This window comes from Rattus norvegicus, chromosome 10 (genome assembly GCF_021556685.1).
Source record: "Rattus norvegicus strain SHRSP/BbbUtx chromosome 10, alternate assembly SHRSP_T2T, whole genome shotgun sequence".
Classification (NCBI taxonomy): domain Eukaryota; kingdom Metazoa; phylum Chordata; class Mammalia; order Rodentia; family Muridae; genus Rattus; species Rattus norvegicus.
In genome coordinates, this window is record NC_141543.1 from 41901295 (window position 1) to 41927142 (window position 25848).

At 42.2% G+C, this 25848-nt stretch overlaps 1 protein-coding gene across 4 annotated transcripts in view; it reads right to left on the minus strand.

Annotated features, from left to right (window-relative positions):
- Positions 1-25848, minus strand: part of Sec24a (SEC24 homolog A, COPII component) — a 77906-nt gene that overhangs the window by 16618 nt on the left and 35440 nt on the right. For all 4 annotated transcript variants that reach the window (XM_087570289.1, XM_087570288.1, XM_087570287.1 and 1 more), the window contains 10 exon segments: positions 23453-23562; positions 20680-20792; positions 17854-17972; positions 13863-13918; positions 12592-12798; positions 11269-11389; positions 9393-9551; positions 8205-8378; positions 3311-3421; positions 1293-1468 (listed from right to left, as the gene is read on the minus strand). In XM_087570289.1, the coding sequence (XP_087426415.1) occupies positions 1293-1468; positions 3311-3421; positions 8205-8378; positions 9393-9551; positions 11269-11389; positions 12592-12798; positions 13863-13918; positions 17854-17972; positions 20680-20792; positions 23453-23562 (1346 nt within the window).

Here is a 25848-nt window from a genome sequence, read left to right on the forward strand (position 1 = left end):
TTAAGAGCGCTGGTTGGTCTTGCAGAGAACTGAAGTTCAGTTCACAACACCCAGACCGTGGCCCACAACCATCCATAAATCCAGTCCCAGAAAATCTGATGTCATCTTCTTCTGGCTTCTACAAGCCCCAGGCACACTTGCAAGCAAAACATGCAGACATATAAATAAAACAAATCTAAAATAACCAAGCACTGCATCTAGCGGTGACAGGAGAAGAAATGCACTGACGTCTGTTTCATTTACTGTGACTAAATAACAAATAAAAAAGACGGAAATCTCTGTGCTCACGGTTTACTTCCTAAAAAGGAGGAATAAAGGTGGCTGTAAAAGTACACTCAAGATGCAGCGGTAGGTGGATCTCTGTGAGTTCAAGGCCAGCCTGGTCTACAAAAGGAGTTCAAAGACATTGAGGGCTACACAGTAAGACCTTGTCTGAACAACAAAAAAAAAAGGAAAAATAATAAACCAGCAAACTGTGGTCAGTGATAACTGACATAGAGAAAAGTAGGAAGGAAGAGGAATGAAGGGTGTCACAGTGTTGCATGTCTAACAGCACCCGTGTGTGTGTGTGTGTGTGTGTGTGTGTGTGTGTGTGTGTGTGTGTGTGTGTGTGTGACAGAGACAGAGAGAGAGCTTGGATTGTTAAATGTTAAAACTTAAACACTTCAGGTAGTTTCTGTGACTTGAGTAAAGAAGTTACACCTGGCTGGCAAGATGACTCAGCAGAAAGAGGCATTTGTGACTCCCCCCACACACTGGACACATAGGATTCTTCTTGCCTAACTGGTACCTCTGTCCCCGGCAGTATCTCTCCATCCCTTACACTCCTGGTCTCTAACAGCCATCAGTCCGCTGAGTCCGTGTGCTCATTTTTAAGCTTCCCGTGTGAATGAGAACATGTGGAACACGTGTGGCTCTTTATGCCAACGATACAATTTTCTTTCTAAGGTTATCATTTGAATTTGTGGTCACATCACTTAATTGTTGGTGAGTGAGGCACTTACTCATAGTTATTCATTAATTTTTTTGGGCTATAAATCCCTTCAATGCTCCTATAAAAGATAGGGTTCCCATGCTTAGAATATTTAGCTGGTCTAAAGCTACTTACGTAATATTTAAGAGTTTAATAAAAAGCCTTTCAACATTCTTTTTTTTTTTTTTCTTTTCTTTTTTTTCGGAGCTGGGGACCGAACCCAGGGCCTTGCCCTTGCTAGGCAAGCGCTCTACCACTGAGCTAAATCCCCAACCCCGCCTTTCAACATTCTTATTGTGCTAGTATGTGCTAGTCTTACCTGTTTAAGGAGAGCCAACACAAAAAGTGGGAAAAGCCTCAAGGAGAAAGGAACCATGAGGCCTGGCTGCTGGCTACTCAGGACTGAAGAGCGGTAAGCTGAGAGAGAGTCTATGACAGCGTTCACCAGAGCATCCCGGGCATCACTTAGGCTGGCAGTCACTGACCTATCAACAGCTAGTGAGGTGAGAGCAGGGCAAAAAGAGAAACAGGATACAAACTTGGTGATTTGTCTAAAAAGAACAGAAGAGATCATTCATGAACCCTCGCGCGCACACTCTCTCTCTCTCTCTCTCGCGCGCACACACACACACACACACACACACACACACACACACACACGCGCACGCACGCACGCACGCACATGCACGCACGCACGCACGCACGCACGCACGGGTGAGGCTAGCTTGCAGGAATTGGTTCTCTTTACATGATGTAAATTCAGGGACTGAAGTTAGGTAGTCAGCTTGTAAACAAATTTTTTTTGGAGACAGAGCTTCTGGACCAGGCTGCCATCAGACTCACAGAGATCTACCTGCCTCTGCCTCCCAGGTGCCTAGACATCCAGCCCAGTGAATTGTTTTCAGAGCAGACTTAAGCAAGGCTATATGAATGAACACATTAGTTCATAAAAAAAATGTTAAATGAGCTGCTGTTGAGATCAGGACGGAATAATGCCCTAACTGTGCTTTAGTGATTCCGTGCTATGCATTTATACGAGGCAGTTTTTTCAGCTTTGACGATAATAAACCAACTCCAAGAAATGATGGCGATACCCCACAACTGACATATCAAGCAGTTCAGCCACAAGTTTGTATGTAAAAATAAACAAGCACAGTGATCTCACTAATATGCAATTTGCTTTTGTATTTACTAAATGGAGAGACTATGAATATGCCAATTCATAAAGTTTCTTTATGGCTCGTTATCAATAACTGATTTGTAGATCTATACGCCTGGGCTGCATAAAGTATGTGTGGGTCCAGGGGGTCAGTTGTTAGGGTGCAGACGCTGAGGAAGCCTTCCTTCACATGTCGGAGGTCGGAACTCCTAAAGCACATTAGCAGCAGCTCCAGCGAATGCCCGTACTAAACACTATATAAGAAGTGGTCATTTGAGGGGCTGGGGAAGTGGCATCGCAGATAGGAGTACTTGATGCTCTTGTAAAGGACTTGGGTTCAGTTCCCAACAGACATGGCGGCTTACAACCACCCTTAACTGTCCTTCTGGGGTTCCATGTCCTCTTGTCCCTCAGGTACCAGGCACACAAACATGCACAGATACGTAGAGGCTAAACACCCACAAACATAAATAGAAATAATCTTTTTTTTTTTTTTTTTGGTTCTTTTTTTCGGAGCTGGGGACCGAACCCAGGGCCTTGCGCTTCCTAGGTAAGCGCTCTACCACTGAGCTAAATCCCCAGCCCCTAGAAATAATCTTAAAATATATCTCTATTTTTTATATTTATAATCCTTAAATAAACTTTCAGAATATTGGATATTTTAAAACAAAGGATTATTTATGACATCCAAAGTAGACAAACATAGAAAGCCACTTACTGGTGGCTCACGGTCAGTGAGGGTAGGAGGGAGCACTAATGGACATGAAATTCTTTTGGGGTGATAAAAATGTTCTAAAATTAGACTGTGATGATGGTCATACCACCGTAAACATATAAAAATGAGAATTACCCAGTTTAAAAGGTTGAAATCCCTATAATACATAATTATGCCTCACTAAAACTCAAGCGAAATAGTCATGCGATCTCAGTGGACCTTTTTGTTTAAACAAAGAAAAGCACTCTAACGTCAAAACCTCTAAGGTGGGGGTTGGGGATTTAGCTCAGTGGTAGAGTGCTTGCCTAGCAGGCGCAACGCCCTGGGTTCGGTCCCCAGCTCTGAAAAAAAGAAAACAAACAAACAAACAAACACCTCTAAGGGAACAACTTCAGGTAAAACAAAAACATATGCACATGTAGGTAGTATGGTGTGTAATATCTAAAGCAATAACAATTCTTACCCATATTGGCCAATAACCCTGAAATTGCTTGCACATCAGCTCCAAGAAAGACTTCATTCAGGGTAGAGACTACAGGCAAACACAAAGTATGGACTCGGATTCTTCTTTCACCTTTAGGGGAAACAAAAGAGCCATTTCTAAACGAGGTTATGTTAAAGAGCTTCGTTTTTCTTTTCCTTTAAAAATTTTCAATCACTTTGCTTATTTATTTCCTATTTGTACATAGAGATCAGAGGACAATGTCAACAAAGTTGGCTCTCTCACTATGTGCATTCCCGGGATAGGATTTAAGCCATCAGGCTTGGTGACCTTTACCTGCTGAACACTCTGCCAGCCCTTGAAACCATTGCTTTTTTAACTTAGAACCAAGAAGGTCATATAGAAAGCGAATACCCAAGAAAGTATCAGAAAAAAAATTTCAGTTTTATATTTTAACTATGAAACTGTTCTTATTCAAGTATTAAATAGACAGCAGAAATTATAGTTGTCAGCTAATAAAATGCTAGCTTTTCTTCTCTTCCTCCTGAACAGGAAGGCCTTCAACTCATAATCCTTCTTCTTCAGCTGCCTGAGTGCCAAGATTAGAGAGCCACACAACTATGTCTAGGTTTAACAAATCTGCCTTCAGAAAGGACTTTAGGCTGGGCGTGGCGATGCCTTTAAAACTCAGGAGGCAGAGGCAGGCGGATCAAGGTGAGCCTGATCTACACGGTCAGGACTATTACACAGAGAAACCCTGTTTCAAAACCCTACCCTGCCCTAGAAAAAAAGATTTATTTTTATTTTATAAGTATTTTTTGGTTCTTTTTTTTTTTTTTTTTTTTTTGGAGTTGGGGACCGAACCCAGGGCCTTGCGCTTCCTAGGCAAGCGCTCTACCACTGAGCTAAATTCCCAACCCCATTTTATAAGTATTTTGCCTATGTGTGTATCTTTGTATCATGTTGGTGCTCGGTGACAGAGAGATGGGATACCCTGTGATTGAAGTTACAGACGACTGTGAACTGCCATGTATGTGCTGGGAACACACCTGGGTCCTCTCAAGAAGAATCAAATTCCTTAAGTGCTGAGTCACCTCTCCTGCACCAGTTTCATATATTAAAAAGTATTTTTAGACTTGTTTATTTTTGTGTATGAATATTTTGCCTGCATGTATATATGTGCACCATGTTTGTGCCTGGTGCCCTCAGAGACCAGAAGAGGGCACTGGACATTTTGGAAATGGGAGTTACAGGTGGTTGTGAGCCCCCGTGTAGGTATTGGGAACTGCATTAAACCAGGGTCTTCTGCAAGAAGAAAGTATTTAAACTGCTGAGCTACCTCTCCAGCCCTCAATTTTATATTTGTTTGAGTTTTTTTTTTTTTTTCTTTTGAGACAGGGTCTCACTGTGTAGTTCTAGCTGTCCTGGAACTCATTTACACAGACCAGGCTGGCTCAAACTCACAGGGATCTGCCTGCCTCCCAGGTGATGGGTTTGAAGGTATATGCCACCATGGCTTATATTTTTTAATAAGAGTTTTTTAAAATTAGTATCTCAGTATCTTTTCTTTGGTAATCATAACAGCAATCTATGAATAAAAAAAAACAACAACATGGGGGCTGGAGAGACAGCTCAGTGGTTAAGAGCACTGACTGCTCTTCCAGAGGTCCTGAGTCCAATTCCCAGCAACCACATGGTGGCTCACAACTATCTGTAAAGGGATTTGATGCCCTCTTCTGGTGTGTTTGATAATGTACTACAGTGTACTCACATATAATAATAAAAAAACAAAAACAAAGAAACAATATGAAGACCTTTGGGTTTGGTTGCTGACACTTAGGGAATGACTTGATCTTTGACAGCCACAGCCATGGTTTATCTTGTTTTTCTTTATCTCCTTTACTGCTTCTCACCACAACTGGATTGTGTGCATTTGCTTCTACGTCCATTCATGAAAAGGTGCGGATCTTGCTCTGAATGGTCTAGCAGCCTTTTTTGCATTCAGCATTAGCATTTTCAAAGCTAAAGATTCAATTAAGAGTGTTGGGGACTGTCCAGGAAGTCAGGACAGTGGTCTCTGTCACTTCTGTGCTTCCTGTATACTCATAATATTTACTCCTTTTCAGGTTTCTGATGGGGTGGAAGACTAGATAATTAGTCTCACAATTAAACTTGAGTTGTTTAATATTTAGAGAAATGTTTTAAGTCTAAGAAGGTATTTTTAGGTTAATAATGCAGATTAAATAAAAATTGATTTAATACAGAACTCTGAACTCACCAGGACAGGATAAGATAATAAAATACTTTCTCGTGAGCTGTTGAATACAAACAATCTGGACCTTTTGAATATAACTCTTACTTAATATGTAGCTGTCTTCAGACACACCAGAAAAGACATCAGATCTCATTACAGATGGTTGTGAGCCACCATGTGGTTGCTGGGATTTGAACTTAGGACCTCTGGAAGAGCAGTCAGTGCTCTTAGCCCAGCCTATCTCTCCAGCCCTGTTTATTATTATTATTATAAGAGAAAGAACCTTTTATTTAGACAGAAGGGGGACTTGCTGAGGTAAGGTCTGTTGCTATGGATTGTAATGCTAAGTACTGGTCCTGGTTGTACCCAGTGATGAGGAAATTCTCCTAAGACCCAAGTGATGCTATGTAACTTTACCACCAAGTTATCCCTGATTGGTGAGTAAAGATGTGTATAGCCCATAGCTGGGCAGAAGAGAGGTAGATAGAGTTTCAGTACTCTAGCTTGGGATCTGAGGCAAGACCAGGGAAGGAGGAGAAGAGGGTGGGGAGAGGAGAAGACTACATGGAGTAGGTGAGTCATGGAAACATGGCCTAGGGGGCTGGCCAACTGGATTAAGAGCAGCCCAGGCGGAACATGACAAGTTATAATTTGGAGTTATTCATAGGGAAGTAGAAACTAATATCTTAGAGGACAGGTTTTTGCCCAACTCTAGTGCACTGAAGGCTTATTATAAATATAAAAGATGTCTTTTTATCTGGGAACTGAATGATGTAAGGTGGGATAAAAAAGTACCCAATTGAGATTAAACAGTTTCTACGACACTGCTGTTATTTTCAGAGCTGAGCACTGTGACCACAGCCTCAGACATGCTAAGCACATGTTCCTCTACAAGTCAGCATCAGCAATTAATTCTGCACTTTACACAAAGTCTCATATTTCCCAGGCAAGCCTCAAAGTTGATGTGTAGTCAAGAATGCCTTATCTTTCTGCCTCCATCTCCCAAGTGCTGGATTGTAGGTGTGTACCACTATGCCTGATTTTTGCCACACTGGGGAGAGAGCTGGTCTTTGTGCATGCTGGGCAAATCAACATCTACATCTCAGCATAATAAAGGGATTTTCTTTCATTTTAGATGGGGTCTCTCTGTATAACCCTGGCTGGCCTTGAAAGCACAGGAATCCTATTTCTGCCTTCCAAGTGCTGGGATTAAAGGCATGTTTCACCTACTCTAAGATTTTTGTGTGTCTTGCATGTGTGTGGTACATGCATATATACCATGTGTGCACATGTGTAGGTCAGAGACTAATATCAGACTCCCTTCCTCTATCACTCTCCACCTTGTTTATCAAGACTGTCTCTCATTTTAATATCGTGGCACCTTTCCTTTAGTAATTGCCCATGGTAAAGTCCGAAATATCAGATTAGTATTGTTATTTTTGGTACTAAGTATTTAATCCAGGACCTCACGCTTTAAGACAGACAGACAGGCAGGCAGAAAATGAGCTTATCATCTCTACTGACCAGCTAGCCAGCAAGTCCCTGGACTCTGCCATACAGCACTGAGGTCATAAAGCTGTAGGTAGTGAGGATCCACATTCTGTGCAGCAAGAACTTTGTTCACTGAGCCACCCTCCAGCCCTACCGGGATTTTTGAAGATTTAGTTACTTTTATTTATGTGTGTGTGTATGTATGAATGTCACATGTCTGTGGGTGTCCATAGAAGCCAGAAGGTTTAAGATTCCCTGGAGCTACAGGTGGTTGTGAGCTGCCCCACAGAGGGCCTGGGAATAACAATCTGGGTCCTCTGGAAGAGCAGAAAGCATTGTTAACCACTGAGCTATCTTTACAGCCTAGAGAGAATTTTTTTAACCAGAATGTCTGATCATAGATAAATGTCTGTTACTGGGAGTGCCAGGTGGTGCATGCCTAGAATGCCAGTTAGGAATCTGAGACAGGAAGAGCTCAAGTTCAAGGCCAGCACAGCACGTGTCTACACATGGTGGCCTTGTCTCAAAAAAAAAAAAAAAAAAAAAAAAAAGAAAAAAGCTGGGTGGTAGTAACCTTTCCTCCTGGAGGGAGGTAGAGCAGGCGTATCTCTATGAGTTTGAGGGCCAGCCTAGTCTACAAAGTGAGTTCTAGGACAGCCAAGACTGTTACAAAGAAACCCTGTCTCAAAAAACAAAACAAACAAGCAAGCAACAGAAGCAACAACAAAACAAAACAAAAAGAAGAAAAAAAAGAAAGGAAAGGAAAAAGAAAAACTCACAAAGATCCACCTGCTGAAGTCAATAAAACCATTTCTTTTAAAATAAAATGGTTTGGGAAGATAAAGACAGATCCCTTGACTGGCTCAATAAAAGTAGTAATTCTAAGATGAGAGTGGCGTCAGCCATAGGACAGCAGCACACCATAGACTGCTCTGCCCCTAACTGTGCCGACACACACTGTACACTTACACACCTGCTCACAGGCTCGGTCTCAGCCCAGGGTGTGCACGAGCCTTTAATCTCAGGACGGGAGGCACAGGCAGGTGAATCTCTATGTATCGGAGGCTGTCCTGGTCTACACAGCTAGTTCCAGGCCCAGAGCAGAGCACAGAAATTCTGTATGGATTCTGTATCATGTTTTTTGTGAGAATAAATGCGAACAAAATTTACCTTTACTCGATGTATATAAGAGTGCTGACTGAAAGGAAACCAGCTGCGTGTCGGTGAGGCTCTCTTCTACGGACATCTGTACTGCGTACCCAGCATCCGGGTTTACGTTGGGAAGAGACAGTAAGTCTGTAGAACGGACGAAGAAGTTTCCATGGAAAGTATGGATGGAAAGACCTAGAATAAAAAACTGTCAGCATCATTATCATGTACTTACTTATGAGTCTTTCAGAGAGTAAAATAGCTTAGAGAAGACAGACTCTGATGCTGAGGGCAGTGGGTCTCTCCTGAAATCACAGTGAGAAGACCGCACACTCAGAAACCTCCTTGGAGGACGCTGGGAGTACATAGCAGCATTCTATTTATCTTTAGAAGTCTGTCCTTGTTATATGCATTCACTTAATTTGGGAGGAGAGGGACACCTGCGCACCACAATGCACACACATGTGCAGTGTGCAGGACTTGGTTCTCTCCTTCTATCACGGAGGTCCCACATTAGCCCAGGTTACGAGGTGTGGCAGCAAGAGCTGCCTGCTGAGCTGTCTCTCTGGGACCAGCATTTTGATTCCATGTTTAGCACGTGCACACACACACACACACACACACACACACACACACACACACACACACTCTTTCTTTGGAGATTTGGCCCCTTTTTAGAAAGTTGAAATCACAGCATAAATGTACATAGTTCAGTAGTTTTGAATACATTCATAATATTCTATTTTTAAAGGTCGTTATTATTTTAAATTATGCACATGTGCATGTCTGTGCATAAGTTAAATCACCTGCAAGAGCAGCGTGTGCTCTGGACTGCTGAGCCACCCTTCTGGCCCTAATATTTCCTGATTTTAAATAGATTTTTTCCCTTTAATTACATATGTATAATTTCACATTCTAAAACTCAATGTATTTCTGCAGAGTAAATCCTGTAAGATACATTTTTATTTTATTTTTTTTTTAAGATTTATTTATTTATTATATATAAGTACGCTGTCACTGTCTTCAGACACACCAGAAGAGGGCATCAGATCTCATTACAGATGATCGTGAGCCACCATGTGGTTGCTATTGAACTCAGGACCCCTGAAAGAGCAGTCAGTGCTCTTAACCACTGAGCCATCTCTCCAGCCCCACATATTTATTTTTATCATGTACCCTCTGTGATGGAAAAAAAAAAAGAGTTCCCACCTTTGGTGCACCGGATCCTCATGACTGCCTCAAATCCAATCTTGCGAGTAAGGTACCTGTGGAGTTCCTTCTGGAATTTCTGAACTTGCACTGGATTGTGCTGATGGTGGTACGAGGGATAGTAATACACACTGCCTGCTGAGTACCGAGAGATACAGCCTGCAAGAGAACACACTCCTTTCAGTCAACCTTTGATTCACTTGTGTGTGTATGTGTGACTACGTTATACGTATACATCCAGTTTCATTATTTTAAATTAGGTGCAAGAGAATGTTGGGTCTATCCACATGAGTACAAGTACCTACAGAGGCCAGAGGCATCAAGTTCTCTAAAGCTGGAGTTATAGGTGGATGATGAGGGCAACATAATGTGGGTGATATTGTACACACACACACACACACACACACACACACACACACACACACACACACACACCTCTCACATCTCAGCCTTTCAATACAATCCTCTAAAATAGTAACTACTAATACTCCACATCAAAGTAACTACCCACACTCTTCTCTAACGACTCAAAGTGCCACCAAAAAGAATATTCTACTCCTTTAAAACACTGCCATAGCAAGCAATTTCTCTACCTCCTCACACTAAATTAAGAGTAGAACACCATGGGTAATGGTGTATGATTTTACTCCCAGCACTTGGGAGCAAGAGGAAGTAGATCTCTGTGACTTGGGGCTGGCCTAGTCTACATAGTGAGTTCTGGAATAGCCACGGCTATATAACACTGTCTCAGGCTGGAGAGATGGCTCAGCAGTTAAGAGCACTGACTGCTCTTCCAGAGTCCCTGAGTTCAATTCCCAGCAACCACATGGTGGCTCACAAACACCAGTAATGAGATCTGATGCCCTCTTCTGGTGTGTCTGAAGACAGCTACAGTGTACTTATATATAATAAATAAATAAATCTTTAAAAAAAATGGAGTCTTTTTAGACATTACAGATCTATGAATAAGAGTATTTAAAAAAAAGACAGTATCTCATAAAAAACAAAACAAAAACAAGACAGCTGGGCTGTGGCGTTGCATACCTTTGATCCCTGCACTTGGCACTTGGGAGGCAGAGGCAGGTGGATCTCTGAGTTTGAGGCCAGCCTAGTCTACAGAATGAGTTCAAGGACAGTCAGGGTTACATAGAGAAAGTATCAAAAAAAAAAAAAAAAAAAAACCATTAAAAACAAGAGTACAAGGGAATCAGGTTTCAATAGATTAAAATGTCTGATAAAGTCACTGGTCAGCAGGTGGCCAGGCATGGTGGCGCATGCATATAGTTTCAGCTACTTGAGAGGCTGGGGTGTGTTATGGTGGGTGGGGGTGGGAATGATTACTGAGGCCAAGATTTGGGTAACACTAAGACCCCATTTCATAAACAGAGAACTGGGCCAGCATGATGGCTCGATGGGTGAAGGTGCCTTCTACCAAGCCAGACAGCCTGAGTCTGATCCCCGGACCCACGTCAGGTCCAGGAGAGTCAACTCCTGTGGGTTGTCTCTGATCTACACATATACCACATATATACAAATATAAATAAATTAATTTAAAACAAGAAAGAAACCTGTGACAACAGTGACTAACTATCCCACAGAATAAAGCTTATTTTTACCTGGTTCTCTATTTGGAACACTGTTACAAAGAAAACATTGAATAGAGGTCACTGTTGGGAGTGACAGCACGAGTCTGCAATCCAGCATGTGAGAGGAGGTAGAGGGACAATCAGGAGACCAGGCCACTTTGGAACCCAGAGGAAGTTCAAGGTCAGCCTGGGCTACCTGAGGCTTTGTCTCCAAACAAACAAACAAACAAACCCCAAATCAAACCCCCAACAACGACAAAAAAGGAAGGGAGGGAGGGGCAAGAACATACCTAGAGAAGCCAAATCGGAATACTGTCCACTGAGAAGGAATAGGTCTACGGCTGCCTGCTGCCCAGAGCAGTCCAAGGCTAACTTCTTATAGAAGTCAGTGGATGGTGTCAGGTGTATTTCCTATTAATTGTAGAACATAAAGAGATTTTTAAATTCACCAAAAAATAAATACATAGGTTATACAGGGTTAAAGCACTTAGGGAGGGCTTATGTTTATTCTGTTTACTATTAAGGAATACTTAAAAAAAGAGAGAGAAAAGAAAAACTTCTATTACTTATAATAATTATTATTAATTTAATCATTAAAGACAAAGGCAACTATTATTTTCTTTTTTTTTTGGTTCTTTTTTTTGGAGCTGGGGACCGAACCCAGGGCCTTGCGCTTCCTAGGCAAGCGCTCTACCACTGAGCTAAAGCCCCAACCCCGCAACTATTATTTTCACTTTGGGCTAAGAGACTCTCCATCTGATGAGGACATGCTAATGATTCCTACACGGCCTGTGTTCAGTCTGTTCAGTACCCTAAGAGGCAGCAGTAGCACCTTCTTTTCTTTTTTTCGGAGCTGGGGACCCAACCCAGGGCCTTGCGCTTCTTAGGCAAGCGCTCTACTGCTGAGCTAAATCCCCAACCCCTCCTTCTTTTCATCTACAGAGAAACAGGATGTAAACAATCAGTTACGCAAGTGCAACTTCTTTATCCCGCCAGGAATGACATGGGTACTGTTATAAGGTAGGCCTGCTTTTTTTTTTTTTATCTTTTAGGAAATGCAAATTCCTAATCCTCTTACACAAAAGGAGCTCTGAAGAAATCCCTTGCTGTAAGTCTACTAAATTGTGTCCATTTTCTTTTTTATTTGCTTTTGGTTTTTTGAAACAGGGTTTCTCTGTGTATACCTAGCAGTCCTAGAATACTTCACTCGATGGACCAGGCTGGCCTCAAGCTCATAGAGATCCAATCGCCTACCCTCCAAGTGCTGGGATTGAAGGTGTGTACCACCACCGCCCAGCTCCAAATCATGACCTCCCAACGGTCACTGTGGTTCCACTTTGCCCCTAACAAATTAATTCCCTTAGTCTTCCAGACTTTCTCATCAAAGCCAAGTTGAATTTCTAACAGCCTAAAATATTGAAGATAATAAAGTACAGATGTCACAGGTAGGTACAGAAAATAATAGGACAGTTGTGTGGATACAGAAGTGAAAGCCTTCAGTCATTACTAACAGCCCCTTCTCCTACAGCCGAAAAAGAAAAAAACAGAGAACAAGCTCTCTGGCGGAAGGGACAGTTCCAGTACAGACCAGGCCAGACACCTGGTGGTCTAACCTTAGCAGATGACCTTTGGTTGGGTTCCTCTCGTGGTTTCAGGGCTCCGACACCAAGCGTTGGGAGTTGTGTTTGGAAGACAGACATTCGACCACCAGTTGGTGATATCAGCTTAAATGCAGCCTGAAGTGCAGGACCCAAGGCGCTCTGGGTCTCCAGCGTCTTAGTAAACATTTGCGGTAACGTTTTCAGTAAATCTTGGACAAGCTTGTGAAATAAGCAAGAAGACTCAAGAATGTTAAAATGAGATCTTTTCACAATATATCATTATTTAATACAATAGACAGGACACCGAATCATGATGATGGTCTGAGAATCTATGGGCACTACAATAAACAATGAAGTTGGTCAATGACAAGAAAGCCATTTTAAGTAAACATTATAAATTGGCAAGCAAGACATCAAAGCTGGGGCCTTACAGTTCTTGCACATGCAATAGTCCAGCAAGACTGTAAGTCCAGAATGTATGCAAAAGAACCATCACAATTTAGAAAGTTATCTATGTTAATGCCATGAAACATGGCTTTCTCTGTCACCTTTTCATTCTTTATTCTTTTAAGTTCCAAAGTGAGTTTAACTCTTTCCTGTTGCAAAATCTAAGATATCCAGTAACGATGCCAACTAGTAGTATTACTATAAAAAAGAAACAAAGTCAGAACCAACTGCCTATTTAAGTTAGGTCGTACAGATAAGAGAGAATTAATGGGGAAAATATGTTGTGCTCCAGCCCAGTCCCCACTGACAACAGTGGAGAGCACAGACTTGCTAGTTAAGTGTTCCCCTACGGCATATATGCAAGTACAGGGTAGACAACATCCCCCCTTCAGACACATTCTGTTCACCTCTCACTGTATTATGTCATGGCAATTTCCAGGCAGGTAATAAGAGTTTCTTCTGAACTGACCCAATGACACTCTGTGAATCAGAAAAGCAAAGCACTGAGAGCAGCCTGGCTATGTGCTTCCGCAGTGACCAGCAGTGGTCTTTCAGCAACCCTCCCTCTTCCCACACAGCCTGGCCTGCAGGACAGGCCACTCCAGGCGCTCTTCCCTAGGGAAGAGACTCGACATCAGCTCCACGAGAGAACCTGCTGCCTTAGAGTAGGAACAAGCAGTACAAGGCTGACCTCAAGAACTGTCCATCTAATTAATGTAAGCTAAGAGAAGATAGAAAGTGCTACATAGCCTAAAACACCAAGAAAAGCCAAACTTCATTTCAGAAATACGCATTGAGTGTTAAAATTAAGCATGGCAGGTAGGAAAGCGCCTTACCTCTTTACTTTCATTTAAGTTTACTAGTAAGTTCTCTGGCATCGGTATAAAAACATCTGAAAGAGGGAAGAAGCATTCACTTAATTATTTATCTTTTCTCTTGACTTTTTTAGACAGGATTTTACTGTGTAGCCCTGAAACTCTTAAAGTAGACCAGTCTGACCTAAAACTCACAGAGATTCACCTGCCTCTGCCTCCCAAGTACTAGGATTAAAGCTGTGTGGTTACTACGCGCCTTGCCGAAGACATTCTTAGCATGAGAAGGACAGCTGTGGAGCTAGAGAGATGATCAGCAGTTAAGACCACTCGCTGCTCTTCTGGAGGACAGAACAGGTTCAGTTGCCAGCACCCACGTGGCTAACAACCATCTCTAACTCCATTTTCAGGGGCTCCAAGACTACTACTTCCTGGCATAAGCCTGAAGGCACTTAACAACATACAGCAATGCTTTGTTTTTATCTGAAATAATAATTTACTAATATTTTCATCATACAGACAATACTGCTTCCTGAAGGAAACTGCCTAGCAGTGCCCCACTAATGGTAGGTACCACAGGATCACGTGAACTATAAGGCACTCCATCATGGCAGGTGAGCCTCTTAGAATAGCCATTCTTTTTTTTTTTTTTTAACATTTATTTATTTATTATGTATACATCATACAGCTTTCTGTCTGCATGCATGCCTGCAGGCCAGAAGAGGGCACCAGACCTGATTATACATGGTTGTGAGCCACCATGTGGTTGCTGGGATTTGAACTCAGGATCTCTGAAAGAGCAGTCAGTGCTCTTAACCTCTGAGTCATCTCTCCAGCCCTAGAATAGCCATTCTTTACTTGTTTGCTAGTGTTTTGTTTCATTTTTTTTAAAGATTTATTTATTTATTTTATGTATGTGAGTACACTGTAGCTGTCTTCAGAATCACCAGAAGAGGGCATCAGATCTTATTACAGGTGGTTGTGAGTCACCATGTGGTTGCTGGGATTTGAACTCAGGACCTCTGGAAGAGCCGTCAGTGCTCTTAATCACTGAGCCATCTCTCCAGCCCCTTGTTTCATTTTTTAATGCCCACATGTTGTGCATGCCTTGAGTAACATCTTCAGAAATACCCTCCCACTGCTTTGAAACAAGATCTTTCATTAGCCTGGAGCTGACCAATTAGGCTAGACTGCCTCGCCAGCAAGGCCCAGGGATCTGCCTGACTCTGCCTTTCAGGCTTGGGGTTCTAAGCACACCACGTCTGGATTTCCGTGGATTTCTGGAGGCAGAATCAGGTCCATTGGCTTGCAAGGCATGCACTTTACTGACAGAGCTATCTCCTTAGCCCCTCATTTTGTTCTGAGACTGGGTCTTACTAGGTAGCCCAAACTGGCCTGGATCTTCTTTCTGCTTCTGCGTCTGTCTCCCTAGTCCTGAGACCACACGTATACACTATAAACCCCTGTTAAAAGAAAAACAAAGGGTTGGGGATTTAGCTCAGTGGCAGAGCACTTGCCTAGCAAGCACAAGGCCCTGGGTTCAGTCCCCAGCTTCGAAAAAAAGAAAAAAAAAAAAAAAAAAGAAAAACAAAAACTCCTGCTCAAGGCCAGCCTAGGGTACATGAGATCTTGTCTGAAATCAGTAATGTTTTACTAATTTTTAGGACCTTCATAAAAATCCTTACTTTTTGATAAGTGAATAAATGAATGTGTAAATTCCTTATAATTCTTCATGCACACATGTTCTCGTCCTAGTTTGATTTCAAAGGAAAGCAGTTTAATTCCTAAGAAAAATATATTTTGAATTTATTCTCCATATTAAATTCATTATTAGGGTTGGAGTCACAGGCCAATAGGTTAAGAAGATTTGATCTTCTAGAAGATCCTAGTTCAAATCTTAGCATCCATGTCAGGAACTCACAACTGCCTATAACTCCAGTATCAGGGGACCCAGAGACTATTCTGGTCCTGGGGCACATATTCATGGACAAAACAAATAAATTTTTAAAAAAACTCACTATCAAGGGCTGGAGAGATGGTTCAGAGATTAAGAGCACTGACCAATCTTAGAGAGGTCTTGAGTTCAATTCCCAACAAGAACAACCATCTATAATGGTACCCGATGTCCTCTTCTGGTGTCTCTGAAGACTGCTACAGTGTACTCATATAAATAAAATGAGTACACTTTAAAAAAGTTCATTATCAGATACATAATTACAAGTGTTTTTCCCACCCTACGGGTTGTTTTCCTCCCTATATGAGTGTTCCCTGACAAACTGGTTTGTTTTTCTTTTGCAGTTCTAGGGACTAAATCCAGGGCCCTGCACATGTGACGGAAGCATTCTACTACTTAGTGACATCCCAGCCACAAAGCCTTTTAATACGGGGCCTTACTATGTACTTCAGGCTGGCTTCGAATTTCTGCGATACCTCCCAAAGGCTTGTATAACAGGTATACACTACCATACTCATCGAAAGTTTATTTTTGTTTCTGAGACAGGGTATCACCTATTCCAGGCTGTCTCTGAACTCTCTATGTAGCTGAGGATGAACTTGATTGAATCCTTCTGTCTTTTTAAAATAAAAAATAAAAAAAACAAAAAAATAAAAGTTAGGGCTTTACGCTGTAGGTCCTGCTGGCCTGGACCTAGCTGTGTAGAGTCAGCTGGGCTGGCCTTGAAGTCAATGACCCTCGAGTCACGTGCTGGGGTTACAGGTGCCATCACTGACCAGCACACTTTTTTTTTTTCTTTTTTTTTTTTTCTTTTCGGAGCTGGGGACCGAACCCAGGGCCTTGCGCTTCCTAGGCAAGCGCTCTACCACTGAGCTAAATCCCCAGCCCCGACCAGCATACTTTTAACTCTTATGTTTACCATACGTAGTTTTATGTGGTGTTGAGGATCCATGAATGTTTGATGAACACTCACTACTGAGCACTGAGCCGCTTTAGCTTCTCAGCAAAGGTTATTCAAATGTTTGTCTGTGTGCAACATGGGGAGAGGCGCGCCATGCATTTGGAGTTCAGAAGAGAGGTCACGGAGTCTGTTTTCCCCATCTACTTACACAGTTGCAGGTGTCAAGCCCAGGTCATGAGGCTTGCACAGCAAGCATCTCTACCTAGTGAGTCAGCTTGCCAGCCCAGTAAACGCTTTTAATATTGATAAAAACCAATTATGTGTTTTTGCTTTTCCCTCTAACTGCTGTGTTTTGGATGATACTTGTGGGAAGTCAGAGACCCTCCTGCCTGTATCCCTGCTGCTGGAATTACAGGTGCTCACCACCATTGTCTGGTATATTTTTAACCCTTAAATTTACTTCTTTCTGTTTTTTTTTTTTTTTTTTTTTTGAGACAGGCGTTATTTACCTCAGGCTGCCCTAGCACTCAGTGTAGCTGAGGTTGGCCTTAGGCTGTCTGAGTTTCCAGTCTCCCTCCCAGTGCTGGGATCACAAGCACGTGCTGCCATATTTGGTTTGCCTAATTTTCTCCAAACAGCACAAGCTCACTCGTTTCTAGTCATTTCCTCTCACAGAATGGCCCTGAGTCTGATTTCGAGCTTCAGCATCCCATGACAGTGATCAACTTCCTTTGCTGCCTATGTGGCACAGGCAGGAGCTCTCCCACACAGCGACACCCACAGCCCTGAGGTAGGAAAGGAGAGACACTGCTACATCTCCCACAGGCTCTAACAGCAAGCTGGCTTTGTTTCCTTGCTCAGCAATCATTTCTCCTCCATAACCCTTCTGGTCTCTGATAAAATGAGACTGGACGTAAAGACTCCATTAACTCTATCAGTCTAGTAACTTTCTACTCAGGACTTCCCTTCAGCCTGGCCCTGTGGTACACACAACTTTAAGGCTATCCTGGGCTATTATTCAGTGGGTTTATACTAGAGTCATATCACATATAACATTTCTCTTTATTATACTAGTCATATCACACATTACTGACACACCAAACACTTCTGAAAGGGAAAACTCTCCAGACAGTTCAGTGAGTTTAGAGTATAACACATACCGTCAATATCTGAAACTATTAGCATCTGAGGCTGGGAGAGACCTTCCTGAAGGCTGTAGAAATGGATAGTGCTATCAAACGTTATGAAACCGATCTTCGTCCTAGTGTTGCCAGGAAGCCTAGAAACAAATTCACAGAAAAGTTTTAATCATTGTTCACACACACACACACACACACACACACACACACACGCAGGTTCATTCTCGCCCCCCCCAAGTGTCACATGTAAGCATGCGCTGTAATAGTAGAGTGGCCCAGCACACACACGCACACATGCACACACACACACACGCACACACGTTCATTCTCGCCCCCCCCCGCTAAGTGTCACATGTAAGCACGCCCTGTAATAGTAGAGTGGCACGCACACACACACACACACACACACACACACACACACACACACACGTTCATTCTTGCTCCCCCCCCCACGTGTCACATGTAAGCACGCCCTGTAATAGTAGAGAGGCCCAGCACACACAGGTGTTTACAGCAACCAAGGTTTACCCGGTGAGAAACCAACCTCCTCAGGGGAAAGAGCAAATAACCAACAAAAGCCACAAAACTGCAGCCGTTTAAAGCCAGCTGCTTCTACAATGAAGGTGTAAATAATCTTTTGGTATATTTGAGTTTTTAAAAAACCTGGAAAATATATACAAAACTGGGCCCAAATTCAAGTTATTTTATAAAGAACTCTGGGGCTTGGAATTTGGATCAGTGGTAGAGACCTTGGGATAAGGCTCTGGGCTCAGTCTCCAACATCACAGGAAAAAAAAATGCTTCAAAAAATTATGATACAGCATTTTAAACTGCAGTGTGGGCTGGAGAGATAGCTCAGTGGTTAAGAGCATGGCTACTCTTGCAAAGGACCCAGTTCAATTCCCAGCACCCACACGACAGCTTACAACTGTCTGTAATGTTCTCTTCTGACCTCCTCTGGCACCAGGCACATATGTGATGCGCACACACACACCAGGTACATATGTGACACACACACACACACACACACACACACGCATACACACACACCAGGTACATATGTGACACACACACACACACACACACACCAGGTACATATGTGACACACACACACACACACACACACACACACACACACGCAGGCAAAACCCTCATACATGCATTAAAAACCACACACATTTTAGAAAAAGAAAATTAAAATGCAATGTAAACTTAGCTACATGTATTTGAAACAATTACATAAACCTTTTTTTTTTTTAATATTTTCCCCCTCCCCTTCCCTACATAAACCTTTTTTATTATTTAGTGCCTTTAAGAACAAAGAGGAAGGGCTGGAGAGATGGCTCAGGGGTTAAGAGCACCCGACTGCTCTTCCAGAGGTCATGAGTTCAAATCCCAGCAACCACATGGTGGCTCACAACCATCTGTAATGGAATCTGGTGTATCTGAAGACAGCTACAGTGAACTTATATATAATAAATGAATAAATTAAAAAAAAAAAAGAACAAAGAGGAAGAAAAGTGTCTTTAAAGGACCCAACGTACAGGACAAATTTCTTAGCAGGAAAGGAACTGGCTTCCAGCCTTATTCGTGCTTGGTTCCCATGTACGGCTTAGGTTGTGAGATACAAACTCAGAGGAGCCAGAACGCACTTGGCCAATGTGAGGGAGTTCCTCAGTTTGTGGGAAATCTAGCCTATTACTTCTTTTCTTTTCTTTTTTTTTCTCGGAGCTGGGGACCAAACCCAGGGCCTTGTGCTTGCTAGGCAAGTGCTCTACCGCTGAGCTAAATCCCCAACGCCTAGCCTATTACTTCTTATACTGAAGGTCACAGTTATTTTATACGTTATATCCTGTGTCTATAACATTTTTTTTTCCTTTTTCTCGGAGCTGGGGACCAAACCCAGGGCCTTGTGCTTGCTAGGCAAGCACTCTACCGCTGAGCTAAATCCCCAACCCGTCTATAACATTTAAAACATAGATCTTTTAAGAGACAGAACCATGACAACCAAATGGAGTACATATAAACTATTTGAATTTCTACTCTAGTGAGCCTATGATGCTATTGGTTGAGACAAGTAGGAAAAAAAAAAATAATGAACAGAGCTCATGTCCATAATCCCAGCACTCTGGAATCTGAGGCAGGAAGATTGCTAAAAGTGTAAGACCAGACTGACTGAGGCCTGCCTTGACTGCAGAGTAGTATCTTACACTTTAAAGGCAAAATGATATGATGGTCGAGATTTGCTTGAAAAGAGTCAAGTGGTGATAGGTGTGATGGTGCACACTTTTAGTCTCACTAGTAGGGAGGCAGAGACCAGCGGATCTCTGTGAGTTCAAGGCCAGCCTGGTCTGTTACACAGAGAAACCCTGTTTCGAATAAAAAGAAAAGCAAAGAAAAAAGCAAATAAAAAAAAAAAAAGAAAAGAAAAGAAAAGAAAGAAAGGAAGGAAAGAGTCAAATGGAAAGGGGTGGGAAAGAGGATTACATGAAGCAGACCAGCAGAGTGTTGACGGTGATGGCACTGTGAGCTCCTCACAGTCCTCTTCACACTTACACAGGCCTAAACTAACCCATTACCTGGTCCTTCAGAACATAATTATGTCCTTAAAAAAAAGAAAACAACCAAACCAAACCACTGGGTGTCACAGCCTTTAATACCATCACTCGGGAGACAGAGGCAGGTGCTCTCTGAGTTTGAGGCCAACCTGGTCTACAGAGTGAGTTCTCGGACACCCAGGGCCACATGGAGAAACCCTGTGTCAAAATAAAAACAAAACAAACAAAACAAACCTCCAAAACCAACTGTTCATTTTGAACAGTCAAATTAACCGAGTAAGACACTTACAGATCCAGATTGTCTAACAAACTCTGGCAAACTGAATTCAAGTATCCAGTTTCTATTGCGTTGTGAGATACGTCAAATACAAAGAGGTACACTGGAGGTTGTGGTGGTCGTAACTAGAGGGGAAAAAAAGAGTTCAATTAAATATATCCAAGAGTATTAAATTGATATTTACACTATGGGGTCACATACAAGAAAACTACCAAATGAATATTACTAAAGGGCTAAGCAGATGGGACTACTTCCCTGAGTACAAATGCACTTCACGTTTACCACAGGCTAGCCTGTGTAAGCAGTCCTTTAGAACATACTTAAAGACCTGTGAAAAAACTAACTGCTCAGTTGAAGATACTGTTTCAAATTTAAAGGAAGAGAAGCGTGTCTGGCACAGCTCAGAAGAGACTTCTCCAGGCAGGAAAGAGCACACGCCCTCACAGGGCTTCCGGCAGTGCTGGCAACGCTCTTAATGTGCAGGGTATTTTGCCTGCATATATGTGCACCGTGTACACAACCTGGAGGGATGCTGGAGCCCCTAGAACTGGAGTTACAAGATGGCCGTCAGCTCTCACGTGGGTGTTGAGAATCAAATTTGGGTCCTCTGGAAATCTACCAGAGCCTTTCAACCGGAGCCATCTCTGTAGCAACTAATATTATGGCCTTGATCCACACAGTACTAAGACAACTGCTTTACTTCATAATTATTTGATAACCTATACACTTAGGTTTACTTGATTTGTCTATTGAGCATATTTCTTCTTTTTCTCTTCTTCTTCCTCCTCTTCTTCTTTAATGTTTTTCAAGACAGGGTTTCTATGTAGCCCTGGATGTCCTAGAAGTTCCTATGTAGAACAGGCTGGCTTTGAGCTCAGAGATCTACTTGTCCTTGCCTCTTAAATGCTGGGATTAAAGTTGTGTAGCACCACACCCAGCACATGCTTGGGCTGTTTCGCTTTATCTTGGAAGAGAACTGCTACCAAAAACTTCAGTGATTCAGTTAAAAAAATAAGACTGACGGGCTGGAGAGATGGCTCAGCCATTAAAGGCTAGGCTCACAACCAAAAAAATAAGACTGACTCCTCACAGATTACATAGTAAAATAGACTAAGTCTCACGTATATGTTGAAAAAAATTACTATATAATATATATCCCTAAACAGGGAGACAGCTCACTTGAAGTGCTGCCACAGAAGCATGAGGATCCAAGTTTAATCCCCAGAACCCATGTGAATACTCTAGGTTGGAGGAATGCGTTTGTAACCAGGGCTGAGGAAGCAGAGACAGGAGGATCCCTGGGGGAGGATCCCTCATCAATGAAAGAGCCTTTTCAAAAAAACAGGGTGATTGGCTTAGTGATACACGCCTTAAATCCAGCTTCTCTCAGGAGGCAGAGGCAGGTGATCTCTATGAGTTCAAGGCCAGTCTGGCCCCAAGTGTTCCAGGACAGGTCAGAGCTATATAGTGAGAACCTCTTCAAACAAAAGCAGAAATATGATGGACAGCACCTGAAGCCTGACACAGGCCGCTGATCTTTGGCTTACATGCACGCACGCGCACAGAAGAAAGAAATATGCTCATTACGCGCACAGAAGAAAGAAATATGCTCATTAGACAAGTCGAGCTGGTGTTCCCTGTTAGCATCATTTTCACATTCCTTTTTGCTTAGATACACCACTCAAGGCTCAGTGAGAGAGTATCTAAATCAAGAAACCCGGGCTTTTTGTTTTTCAGTTTATGTATATATGTGAGTATCTGCATGTACATACATGCACTCCTTGCATGCAGTGCACATAGAAGCCAGAACAGGGCCTCTGATCCCTGGAAACCACAGTTACAGGACATTGTGAGCTGCCACATGAGTGCAGGGAACTGAATTTAGGTCCTCTGCAAGAGCAGTAAGAGCTCTTCGCCCTACCCCACTTTGTTAATGACTTCTTTATTTTTATTTTATGTGCATTGGTGTTTTGCCTGCATGTGTAAGGGTGTCAGATCCCCAGGAAATGGAGCTACAGGGAGTTGTGAGCTCCATGTGGTTGCTGGGAATTGAACCTGGGTCCTCTGGAAGAGTAACCAGTGCTCTTTAACTACTGAGTCATTCTTCCAACCCCAAAGCTCTTAATCCCTAAACCAATTTGTTTGTTTTTGAAGACAATTTTATATAGCTCACACAGGCCTAACTCCAGAGTAATTCAGGCTTGAACTAATCCTCCTGCCTCTACCTCCTGAATGCTGAGATTACATAGCATTATTTATAAAGCACAGAATTTGATTTAACGGAGATATAAATATGATCCCAAAATTATGTTGCAAATTTCTTGATATAGACAAGATATTGCAGTAGAACTTCACACACACTTTACACACATACATACATGTGTGTATGTGTATGACACATGCATATGATGTGTGTATGTGTGGGTACATGCACATCATGGCCCATGTATGGAAGTGAAAATAAAACTCCCAGGACCAGGTCATCAGGCTTGTTCAGCAAGCACGTCTACTTGATCAAATACATTCTCAGCTAAAAAAGAGAACTTTGTTAAGTTATCATATTATTTTACTTAAAATTCAGTATAATGGCTGTGGGTATAGATTACAACCATAATCACATTATTTGGAAGTCTAAAGCAGAATTATAAGAACTTTGAAGCTAACCTCAGTTAACCAGCAAATACCAGACCAACCACACCTACATAGTACATTAAAAACAAACAAACAACAAACAAGACAACACCACACCCTGCTCCAGAAAGAAAGAAAAAGAGAGCTTACTTACCATGTACTCTGAAGGAGCCATAAACTCAATAGTAGCATTCTGGACTTCAGGTCTTTTGTGAGGTTCACCATAAACTCTGGTTAAAGGATTGTACATGAATTCTTCAGGAACTGTACAACACAAACAAGTTATTAATAAAAAGATTAATTTAATACCTTGCATTTTGATTTTTATTAATTTAGGTGTTGTAATCAATTTAATACAAGCTAAAATTAAAGGAACCAACTGACATTTTAAAAGGGTTCTGTGTAAACTCCTCCTGCAATAGATGGCAGTGAGAGGAGCTTCGCAGACAACTGCAATCATTGTGACTTTCCCCAGCACCCAATGTCCTGTCTAATTCCTTATTTCCAAACAAGCTCGAAAAGATGGTTAAAAACTCATTAAATGCCAGTTGTTTTCCGAAATCTCCCAATTGTACAGCCATTGACCTTTGACACAGGAAGCTGCTCCCAGACAGTGAAGGTGCAACTTTGTCAGGGTAAAGCCACGTTTTATTGTCACCAATTGCCTTCACACAATACCAACTGCCTCTCCTTAAAATTCACTATGTCAGAGTATGTTAGGAATTAGCTGTCATTGAACCTAGTTTCCCAGAAATTGTTTAAAGATTAAAGTCGTTAGGCTGGGGGAGTCAAAAAAACAAACAAACAAATTCATAAGGCGGTGCATGCCTGTATGCTCAGCATGTGAGAGACTGAGGCTGGAGGATCACCACCAAGTTAGATGCCAGACTAGGCTACATAGCAATAAATTCCAGGCCAACCTGGAGTATAGTGGGAGTCCTTGTCTCAAAAATCAAACAAAGGGCCAGCAAGATGGCTCAACAGGTATGGGTGCTTGCTGCCAAGTTTAACCTGAGTTTGATCCTGGAACCCACATTGTAGACAGAGAAAACTGATTTCTACCAACTTGTCCTCTTACCTCCAAGTGCATATTGTGACATACACACCCCACCCACAACACACACACACACACACACACACACACACACACACACACACACACACACACGAGATGAAGAAAATAGCAAATAAATCACAACAACCACGATCAACCTAAAATCGTTATGTACTCAGAGTAGCTCATATACAGGGGGCTACAACCTTCATCACAACTTCATGTGTGCATTACAGCATACACTTTAAAGGTAAAGCTAACACTATATTTTCTGAATTTTTATAAAGTAGGAAATATATTTGGTTTTGTTCTGTAGCCCAGGCTGGCCTTGGCCTCCTCAAGGGCTCAGATTACAGGCATGTGATACCACATTAAGCTAAGTCTCAACTCTTAATGAAATTTCTTCCAGAAAGACATTTAAAAATTTCCCTTCTCTGTCCTTTGAGTCGTCTTATGGAGGCAGCCCAGGTTGACCTTGAACTCTCTGTATAATATCCAGGATGACCTCCTGGCTCTGCCTCTCAAGTGCTAAGAATTCAAACAGAATGCTGTCGGTTATATGATATCCTCAAATATAAATTATAAAGCAGTTACTGAGAGAACACGCCTCTTCCATTACTGATCACACTGCCTTCAACTAACCGAGTCCAACCCTCCTCTGTTCAAACGCAGTGAGTAAAGAAAGCATCGATACCCTATGGGCTTGTTTTCTTTTATCCTAGGGGGGAAAATCACACAAAATAATTTCAAAATAAAAGTATTTCTGGCTGGAGATAGTTTAGCTGGCAGAGTTCCTAACACAGAGGAAGTCCTGGGCTCAACCTCCAGCATCTCATAACTAGGGTCAACAGCGTATACCTATAGTGCCAGCACTCCGTAGGCGGAAGAAAGAGGTTTCGGAAGCTCAAGTTCTTCCTTAACTGATTTGAGACTAGTCAAAAATAAAACAAAAGTCTTAAACCACATCGTGAACCATTCCATTTATATGCTCAATGTAATAAATGTGAAGTATGGTCTCAAATGATAATTATCCCATGTCTGCCCCAAAGTATTTATGTATTTCTAAGTAGAAAGGTGTAAAAACGTTAGTGTTAGCTATCTGAATGAAAGGACTGATTATCTGTATACCAAGTAAATAAAAGGGCTGTTTTTCTTTGAGATGGGCTTTCACCATTACTATCAGACTTGCTAGTGGCTAGGAGGCTCATGTGCTATCTATCTCTAGGTGTCCTTCTCAAGACAGGGTCTCTCTAAGCAGACCAGGCTGGTCTCTCACTCAGAGACCTACATGTCTCTCTCTACCTATGAGTACAGAGATTAAAATGGTGAACCACCATGCCTGATTCTCTTGTCATTTCAGATGTTTATGTCTGGTTTCTCTCTACATTGCAAATAAAAATTAGAAATGTTTTAAGGGGCTAGAGAGACAGCTCTTCCATTTGGTGCGTACGCTGCTCTTGCAGAGGACCCCAGTTCACTTCCCGTCACCCACAGGC